General features: G+C 48.8%; 1 protein-coding gene across 1 annotated transcript; it reads right to left on the bottom strand.

The window, feature by feature from the left end:
• Positions 1–463: 463 nt before the first annotated feature.
• On the bottom strand, positions 464–6,628 carry PROKR2 (prokineticin receptor 2). The gene is made up of 2 exons (XM_037051771.1): positions 6,046–6,628; positions 464–1,548 (listed from the first exon to the last, which is right to left on the bottom strand). Exons 1-2 carry the CDS (start codon positions 6,501–6,503, stop codon positions 852–854), a joined length of 1,155 nt encoding a protein of 384 aa, XP_036907666.1. The 5' UTR covers positions 6,504–6,628; the 3' UTR covers positions 464–851.
• Positions 6,629–10,221: the final 3,593 nt, after the last annotated feature.

The raw sequence follows: 10,221 nt of genomic DNA, 5'->3' as shown, positions 1-10,221 counted from the left end.
TCTTCCATGACACTAGAGCCCTGAAATACATGACACGAAGGTATCAGGGACTAGATGTGGTCCTTGATTCAGGATCATATGTCTTTACATAAAGAATGGTGAGCTTTCAAGCATCAGTGGAAAAGGCTTCTTGGTTCTTTCCTTTCAAATTATACCACGGTAGATAACCGATGGCCCAGCTATGAGAAAAATTCCTTTTTTTGGCAGACAGAATCCTAGAAAATGCCCTAGGGAGGTAGTATGAGCTGAGTGGGAAAGCTCAATGTGATGGCATGAACTCCATTCCCATGAGGCCATAAACCCCATACACTGACAAGCTTAGTTTTACATTTTCATCATGTTTAAGTGCCTTATTTTATTGCCTTGGACATTTCTGCACTTATGAGATACAGAATGAGGGAAGATGGAATGAGTCCAGATAACAATTCGTGGTCTCTATCTGACCATCTATATATCTAGATATAGCTCAGTGATTCCAATAGCTTCTGCTATTTTGTTTTGTTATCTGAATTTTTCATACGCAGTAGGCAATCAATAAATGTCAGCTCTTGTTGCCCTTGTCTAATCTTGTTGGTGGGTTTGCACACAGTTGTTCAATGTCAGCTGCTGTTACTTCTGTCTAGTCTTATTGGCATGGTTGTGTATACAGCAAGTGCTGAGCAGATATCAGCAAAGGTCAGCTGCTGTGTTTGTGTGTGGTCTCATATTATGACTGAGAATCATCCAGCAACTTGAGGGCTGTGAGGCATGAACACAGTTGCTCTTTCCACATGCAGCCAATGAACTTGGCTACTAGTAAATTTTGCTCTGTGTACTGGCTTTTGGATTTTCAATTGTGAAACACCGGAGGATCACTTCAGCCTGATACAGTCCACCTCTTCCGTGGCTGGCATGCCACTGTTTCTGAGGTCGAGTTCCACGCTGGACTTGCTTCCATGGAGGGAGGGACGCCAGTGGAGCTGCATCATCTTCTTGAAGTACTTCATGGTGTTGTTCTTGACAGTCACAAAGCACACGGTGTTGATCATGCTGTTGCTCATGGCGATGCACTCCACGACGTAGAAAGCCGTGAGGTAGTGCTTCTCCTTAATAAACACCGTGGGGAAAAAGTCGCGCACGATGGTAAAACCATAGAAGGGTGCCCAGCACAGCACGTAGGCGGTGAGGATACACATGAGCACCAGAACCGTTTTCCGGCGACAGCGCAGGCGCTTCCGGATCTGTTCCGTCTGGAAACCAGGAACTTCCTTGAACCAGAGTTCCCTTGAGATCCTGGTGTAGCAGAGGGTCATGGTGACCACTGGACCCACGAACTCGATGCCAAAGATGAAGAGGAAGTAGGACTTATAGTAGAGCTGCTGGTCCACTGGCCAGATCTGGCCGCAGAAGATCTTCTTCTGTTTTTTGACGTTAAAGAGGACCGTTTCTGTTGCAAAGTAGGCAGATGGGATGGCGATGAGAATGGACACCACCCAGACCGAAACAGTCAGGAAGAAGGCCTTTTGAAAATTCATCCGTGGTTTCAAGGGGTGAACGATAGCGAGATATCTGGTGGAGGAGGGAAGCCATCAATATAATATATGCTTGAGAACATAATTAGTTTCTAACTCACCCCAAACACAGAAGCAGACTAAGTGTCGCAATGAGTCCCCATGTACCTATTCACATCTGGCTTCAGCAAGCTTTGTTTTATTTTAGCAACATCATCTGGCATTTGTAGCGGTGGACTGTTTAGAGGGAAACAGCATAGGACTGGGGTCAAAAGACTGGAATAAATCTCAGCTTTTCTCCTGGTTTGCTTTGGGGTCTGGCCTGAATCACTCAGTCTCTCTGAGATTTTTCCTCAACTGCAACATGGGATAAAATAACACCTATCTTTCAGGGCTGTTGTGAACATAAAATATGATAATATTTGTAAAATGCTTGGCATGTGGTAGGTGTTCAGTAAGTACATAGAGCCTATTCTTTTTATAAGTCCAATTGATACCATCTTGGTCTGTAATCTTGCCATTTTTCCCGAGAACATAATACTTTGAACATTTTTTATTACAAATATCTCATGCATTAGAGGTGAAAAAGGAGCAGTGGGCCTCAGAGAGAGGCAGAGGCCTTTCTCTAGGTAGAGTGGACTAGGGCTGTCTGTCCCCCTGTCCCCAACCCCTGGTATCATCCTGCATTACATAGCAGGAGAGCGGGGTGGGCTTGGGGTGGAATCTAAGGAATCTGATAAGAAGTAAATGACTTGACTAAGCTTACTTAGTGGAGGGACCAGAATCCAGGTTCCTGATACAAAGCTTTTACACCCAGATCCTTGGGCTTTCTGAAGCTCAGATGAGAAGGTGGGTGAAGTCACTTTCATACTATAAAGCAAGGTTTTGCAGGGTCTTTTTTACCAAATATCTGCTTGGATGTGTTTCTTGAGGTTAACATTCTCCTTCTAGGATCTCTATGACTTAAAATAACATCTCTTCTAGGCCCTCTACACATGAATCTTGTTTTTTCTGGATGTGGCATCCAGAAATAACAGTAGGTAGTCCTTCTAATATTTCTACATAGTAGGACAGGCATATTTACCAAGAGGTAAACTGAAATGCACAGGGAAACCTGTGCCTCTCCCACCCTACCTGTGTCAGGGTTTGCAGGTTTATCTACTTCTGAGTATGCAGTGGTCCCCATGCCCACAGATAAAAGCCTCATTATCCAACATCATCAGCCTCATTATCCCAGTGAGGTGGTGGATTGTGGAGTGGGGTGAGCAAGGCTGCAGTTGGTGGGCAAGGCAGCAGTGGGCAGACCTGGCAAGGTGATGTATTGTGGATTGGGTGGTCCCACATTTGCACACAGAGAAACCGTGAGAAACAACTGGGGAGGGGGATGAACTGTGCAACCCAGGGCCCCAGTGTGGGGAAATAGAGCCTCAAACCAACAACTAAAAACACCTGTGGGAGTTGAGGTGCTGGGAGAAATTCCCAGCCTCACAGGAGAGTTCATTGGAGAGACCCACAGGGTCCTAGAACATACATAAACCCACCCACATAGGAATCAGCACCAGAAGGGCCCAAGTTACTTGTGGGAAGCAGAGTAAGTGATTGAAATTCGACAGAGAGCGGAGCAAGTGTCATTGTTCCCTCCCGGACTCCTCTCTCACATACAGCAGCACAACACAGTGACCTGGCTTACCCTGCCCTGGTGAATACCTAAGTCTCTGCCCCTCACTATGTAACAGGCAAATCAAGACAAAAGAAAATGGCCCAAATGAAAGAACAGATCAAGGCTCCAGAAAAAATACAACTAAGTGATGAAGAGATAGCCAACCTATCAGATGCATGGTTCAAAACAATGGTGATCAGGATGCTTACAAAACTGGTTGAATTTGGTCACAAATTAGATGAAAAAATGAAGGCTACACTAAGTGAAATGAAGGAAAATGCACAGGGAACCAGTAGTGATGGGAAAGAAACTGGGACTCGAATCAATGGAGTGGACCAGAAGGAAGAAAGAAACAACCAAACAGAAAAGAATGGAGAAACAAGAATTCAAAAAAATGAGGAGAGGCTTAGGAACCTCCAGGACATCTTTAAACCTTCCAACATCTGAATTATAGGGGTACCAGAAGGGGAAGAGGAAGAGCAACAAGTGGAAAACTTATGTGAACAAATAATAAAGGAGAACTTCCCCAATCTGGCAAAGGAAACAGACTTTCAGGAAGTCCAGGAAGCTCAGAGAGTCCCAAAGAAGGTGGATCCAAGGAAGAACACACCAAGGCACATCATAATTATATTACTGAAGATAAAAATGAAGGAGAGAATGCTAGAAGCAGCAAGAGTAAAGAAGACAGTCACCTACAAAGGAGTTCCCATCAGACTGTCAGCTGATTTCTCAAAAGAGACCTTAGAGGCAAGAAGGGGCTGGAAAGAAGTATTCCAAGTCATGACAGGCAAGGACCTATATCCAAGATTGCTCTATCCAGCAAAGCTTCATTTAGAATGGAATGGCAGATAAAGTGCTTCTTGGACAAGGTCAAGTTCAAGGAGTTCATCATCACCAAGCCTTTATTTTATGAAATGTTAGAGGGATTTATCTAAGAAAAAGAAGATAAAACATATGAACAGTAAAATGACAGCAAACCCACAATCATTAACAACCACACCTAAAACGAAAACAAAAGCAAACTAAGCAAACAACTAGAACAGGAACAGAATCACAGAAATGGAGATCACAAGGAGGGTTAGCAACAGGGGAATGGGAGGGGGAGGGGGGAAGGTACAGAGAATAAGTAGCATAGGTGGTAGGTAGAATAGACAGGGGGAGGGTAAGAACAGTATAGGAAATGCAGAAGCCAAAGAACTTATATGTACGACCCATAGACATGAACTAAAGTCAGGGGGAATGTGGGTGGGAGGGGGTGTGCAGGGTGGAGGGGAGTGAAGGGAGGAAAATGGGACAACTGTAATAGCATTATCAATAAAATAGATGTAAAAAACAAGAAAATCCTGTTACATGAAATACTGTATTACAAAGACAAAAAAAGACTTCAGTGGAACAAAGAGGATGAGGGCAGTAATAACCGTCATTTCAATGAACACCAGAATCATCAGGGACTTGGATAGGATTGCAGATTCATGAGGCCTAACCCAGGAATTCCCATTCAGCAGGGCTGGGTGGGGCCTGGGAATCTGACTGTGTATCACCAGATTACATGATAGCCTGGGGCGTTTTGCAGTTCATTGATGGTACATTCCATAAACATTGGTGTCAGGGCTGGAGAACTTCAGAGGTGCAATAACGAAATTGTTTTTCCTGCAGGAATTTTGTTTTAAAAAAAGGAAGATGTCTCTTATGTATGTGTATGTTATAAAAAATAAACAATAATCAACCGCTTTGATTAAAAGAACAACAAAACCTAAATAGCGCTGAGAACCAGGAGAAGAGAAAAGGGTTGAAAGGAGACAAAAGGGAAAAAAGATGATTAAAAAAACACAGGATCAAAATGAGTCTCAGCACAGCTCACAATGGTGGACCAACAGGATGTGACACCAATTGCTCCCTCAAACAAAGGCATCGCTGGCCTACAACTGTTCACATAAATAAGACATGTGTCAGATTCATCATAAGATGCTATTAAACATTTTACTTTATAAATCTATAACGGAGCGAGGACTTTTAGAACATCTTATTCAAATGTATGCAAATGAGCATATGGACGCATACAAAAAAGCAAAGGAAGCTTATCCTTCCTCCTTTTCTGCAAACGAGACCTGCTGGCTGATTTTAAACTCAGCTGTGCAACAAAGGCATCAGAAACAAGAGTATGTCTTGTATGATTCCGTTTTTATGAAGTGAAGGAACAGGCAAAACTTGCCCTGACTGGAGTGACTCAGTGGATTGAGAGCTGGCCTGCGAATCAGGGGCTGAAGTTTCAATTCCCAGTCAGGGCACAAGCCTGGGTTGCAGGCCAGCTCCTGGGTAGGGAGTGCATGAGAGGCAACCACAAGATGATGTTTCCCTTTCTCCCTCCCTTTCCCTCTCTCTAAAAATAAATAAATAAAATCTTAAAAAAAAAGAACAGGCCAAACTAAACTATGATGATAGAAATTGGATCGGGGTTGTGTGTGATGGGAGGACTGACATGTAAGGGGCGTCAGGAGGTTGGGTGATACAAATATTTTATATTTTGGTCTGGATAGTAGTTATAGAAAAACTGGGTACATGCTGTCTTGACTAGAAGCTGCCCTGGTTAACTCTCATGTGGCTTCTAAGTAGTAAGGTACCTAAACTCTCTGCTTTTGCTTTTGTATTTGATGCCACTCATGGTCATGTGACAAGTATCTGAAGCAGATGTGGTATCTGGGGTCGTGGCCCAGAGCTGGAGGGCTCAGGAGCCTCTCACTCTTGCTCGCATTTGGGAGAATATGAGCCACAACTGGATCTTCTTGCCCTGTAATAGATCATTCCCATCTGAAGCAATGTCAACAGTCAGAGCTTAAGTGAGGAAAGGGGCAGCCTGGCCCAGCCTCCAGCTTTATCCCTACCCAACAGCCTCACCTGTCAATAGCAATGGCCAGCAAAGCATTGGTGGAGACATAGAGTGACATAGTTCGCAGGTAGTTGACAGAGGCACAGAGCACGTGGCCATGCTCCCAGGAGAGCTGGCGTACCACATAGTAGTCCATCTCAAAGGGGCAGCAGACAATGGCCACCAGGAAGTCAGAGATGGCCAGGTTAGCAATGAGCAGATTGGTGAGGTTGCGCAGCTTCTTATAGCGGGCGAGAGCAACAATAAAGACGAAGTTGCCAATGCCACAAACCAGCATGATGCCTGCCAGTGCCACCCCGATGATGATCTTGGCTGCGAAGAAGGTCTGTGTCTTGGTCATATCCTCATCCTCATCCAGAGGGAAATCATAATCCACATAACTGAAGTTGAAGGGGAGAGAGGAGGCATGGTCTTGGGGTGGATTGAAGTTGGGTGGAAAACTAGTGTTTCCATTCTGGGTAGCCATGGCGAAGGTTGCAGATGGAGCGGCGGGTGAAAGTCTCAGGGTCTGAGTACTCTGAGTTCAGTGTCCAGACCTTCTGCTCCCACGAGGTCAGTGAGCCTAGCACCCTGCCCACATCCTTGGGGAGAGTCAACATGCCATCCTGGATCCTGGAAGGATACAAAACCAGTAGACAACATGCAGGAGAACACCTGGTAGCATCCCCACAGAGTTCCCCAGGTATAGGCCAACTAGACCTGGTGTCTACCCAGACAGAACCAACCAGGATGAGGGGAGAGGAGACATGAGACCTAGAAATTGGGAAATCCTCCACTGGCTGCTGGGCTTTCAGCAGGGACTGGGCATAGGATGGACTGGACTCTTCAGAGACACTCAAGAAGAATGTGCATCGTTGCCTTTTTACCAGGGGAAAGGACCCCTCTGACTGCCTAGTCACCACTACCCTGCTTCCCAGCAGCCTTCCTAGGGGTCTTCTGCAAGTTCTCCAAGGCTGCTCCAGGCAGATAGCCAGGCATTCGTGGCAGTCATAATGTTGCACCCTCCATTACTCAGGGACCTCAAAGACGAAGGACTGGGATACCGCAAGGTTTCTCCTCCAAAGTAGGGCACAGCTCCCTCTGCCCTGGCCGAACCACAGACTTGGAAATCACCAAATACATCTTCACACGGACAAGCTGAATCATCTTGGGAGAGTGAATTATGTTCTCTGCATCCCAATTTTCCTGTAAACCAAACTCCTGCTGTCCAGCCCATGTCCTGGTGCATAGTGGGGACTGGATAGGAATCGGCTGAATGAGCAAATGAGGATCCCAACCAGATTCCGCAGGTGGAGGGGCCTGTGGGTGGAAAGGCCCTCTTCAGCTGCTACCCCGAATGCTGGGAACTGCTTTAGAAATCCTTTGTCTGCTTCCCCTCCCTCCCTGCCTTGACCCCTTTACCAGGCCCCCAGTTCCCTTTCCAAAATCAGCCCTGACTGGGAAGCACCATGGCCTGTCATCAAGGTCTGTGCCTCTGAAAGCAGCCTAACTGAAAACAGTCCCCCAGGGGGCAGGAAGTGTCAGCCAGAACCCAGGAGGACCTGTGGACTGAACTGTTCTTCATTTCCTAAATCCTTTATATATTCAAGATGCCCACAGGAGAGGAAATAAAGTCTGTGAGGTACAGAGCCCTCAGGAGATAGGGCACCATTCGGTTCTAGGCATTGGAGGGGCCAGGAAAATAACCTGGACCCCCAACACCAGGAATGGGGATCCCAGTCATTCAGCTGTGAACCCCCTGTGCCCCTCCCCCTTGGCGCACCTGGAAAGGACTCCAAATGCAGGGGCCGCAGGATGCTGGTAAAAAAAAAAGTAGCCCAAGCTGGGCACGAGGTATGGCCTGGCCCTGTGAGAGGAGGGGGAGAGCCCGGGACAGGAACTGCCCAGGAAGGCCGGGACAGAGGGTGACAGGGACACTCCAATCTGCAGCGCGCCCCGCCAGCTGCACGCGAGAGGTAAAACATTCCAGGAGGTGAGGTTCAAGTCTATGCGGCCTTCGCCTTCGCAACCCGATGTTCTCCCTCCCTGTCACCTCTCAGAGTCACAGGAGGCCCAATGCTTGAAGACAGTGCTCAGCCCAAGACGGAGAAGCAGGAGTCCCACCTCGTTGGCTACTACGCTCCACGACTCTCCAGTCCCAGGACCCCAGAGGAGGGGGCGTGCATTGCATCTAGGCTGGGCAGATCCCGGCTCCGTTTCCACAAGATGCACTCCCTGCCCCTGACCAACGCGCTCCAGGAGCCCTCTCCTATGCTCCCCCGATTAACCTCCCTGCTCGGTCGCGCCGTTCCCAGAGGCACCGCCCTGACACAGGCGAGAATCAAGTCAGAAAATTGGGCTCGAAAAGCAAAGTGTGCGGAGCCCAGAGCGGGAAAAGCCCTGGAGTGGGGGGTAGATACGAAGAGCGGGAATTTTCCCAGGAACGCTTCCCCCTTTCTACTCTCCTTTCAAGAAGGTGCATCCCTGCCCACGCCCTTCCCTGCAGTTTGGCGCTCGCCCGCCAGCCCAACGCCCGAGGGCATTCTTCACCTGCGCTCACACTCCCCAGTCTCAGTTTACCATCCTCTGCAGGGTTTCAGTAGGTCCATGGGTTGGGGCACTCTTCCCGCACTAGCTCCTCTACTTCGAGCCTTCACGCGCGCATCCGGAGAAAGGTGGGAGGCAGAGCACCACCAATCCCTCCAAGAAGTGGACGTAGGCGCCCCCATCCCGGGCGATGCCCCCCACACCATCAGTGGAACCTTGGACCGCGCCGACCTCAGCCTTTACCTGCCTCGGCGCCTCCTCCCCGCCCGCAGTGTGCTCGGTCTCCGTGCTCGGTCCGCGACTTCCTCCGCTCGGTTCTGCCCTGGGGTCTCGGATTTGCACTTGCAAAGGCTCTATGTCGGGGGTGTCCCCCTTTCTTCCTTGCCCCAACGCACTTTCCGAGAGCGTCCGGGTCTCTGTCTTCCAGATGGACTTGGCGCTCGGCCTTCAAAGCTCTGAGAGTCTGGTACCCAAACTGAGGCGTCCCGCCCCGCGCTCAACTCCGCCCTGGGCTCCCCCGCCCTATCCTAGCCCAGGCGGAGGAAGGGCGCTAGGCGCTTGCACCTGGTGCGCTCGGGGAGCCAGGCGCCGCAGCTCTGGCGGTGTTGGCGCGGATTTCCAGTCCCTGGGGTCGGCCGCTCGAAAATGTTTCTGCGCTTTTGCACCCTAATGCCGGTGGGAACGCAGCAGCCAGGTTTAGCTGGTGGGATTTGGAGACCGCTGTAAGGCTCTCCACGCCCCACTGTGGCGCCCCACGGGGAGTGTGGTCAGAGCAGGAGCTCAGCGTCCAGTCTTAAGCCGCAGCCCAGGGCCAGAGTCCACTCCCGTTACGAGGTGAATCCTTCAAGACGAGCCGCTGGTGCTGGGGATACTCCAACGTACACAGAGTGAGCTTTGTAGGGTGGCGGTGGAGGAGGAGGCTCTGTCAAGGAAGCCGGGGGTCGGAGGTCGAGCCTGCTCAAAGCTTTGGCCCTGAAGTCCTTCATCAAAACCCTGCGACGCCACCGCTGACACATTCCTTGGCCATTCAAAGACCTTCCCGGCTGGGCTTCTGCCTGTGGGGGGACTCCGGAGTCCTTCACTTTGCTTCCAACAGGCTTTGGTTTTAGGCACTTTTCTTAAACCTCTCTGGTCCTCGATTTCCCTACCCATTGAGGGTGGGGATTAAAATCTATAAAGAGCTGCTAATGCTAATGACTGGTAGCTGGAAAGAGCAGCTGGGAAGCTCTAGGTTTTCAGAATTGGAACTGTGAGCAGTGACAGGAGACTGAGGTCCCCAGCGTTAAATCCCAGTCAATTATGTCAGCTTGGAATATGGACTCAGCTTTGTCCGATCTTCCCACTGTTCCAGAGAGTCTGGAATCTCAGAACTTAATACTCTGTTGGCTTAGTTAAAACAGAACAACGAAGCCCATGCTGGCCAAAGACAGCATACGCTCAGAATGAATCCAGTCTACTGGGACACCACCTTAAAATTCCTGAAATCCTTGGGGGGTGGGGACATCCTGTGATTTTTGCCTTCCCCCCCTTATGTGAAATGAACCCCACCATCCTCCTCCCTTTTTTAAAAAATTATTTTTTCCAGCTTCATTGAGACATAATTGACATATATAACATTGTGTAAATTTAAGGTATACTACCTGATGGTTTGATACGCA

This window comes from Sturnira hondurensis, unplaced genomic scaffold (genome assembly GCF_014824575.4).
Source record: "Sturnira hondurensis isolate 20B ecotype Veracruz unplaced genomic scaffold, ASM1482457v3 Scaffold0007401, whole genome shotgun sequence".
In the NCBI taxonomy this organism is placed as follows: domain Eukaryota; kingdom Metazoa; phylum Chordata; class Mammalia; order Chiroptera; family Phyllostomidae; genus Sturnira; species Sturnira hondurensis.
Note: the sequence above shows the minus strand (reverse complement) of the source record. Positions and strands in the feature narration are given on the sequence as shown.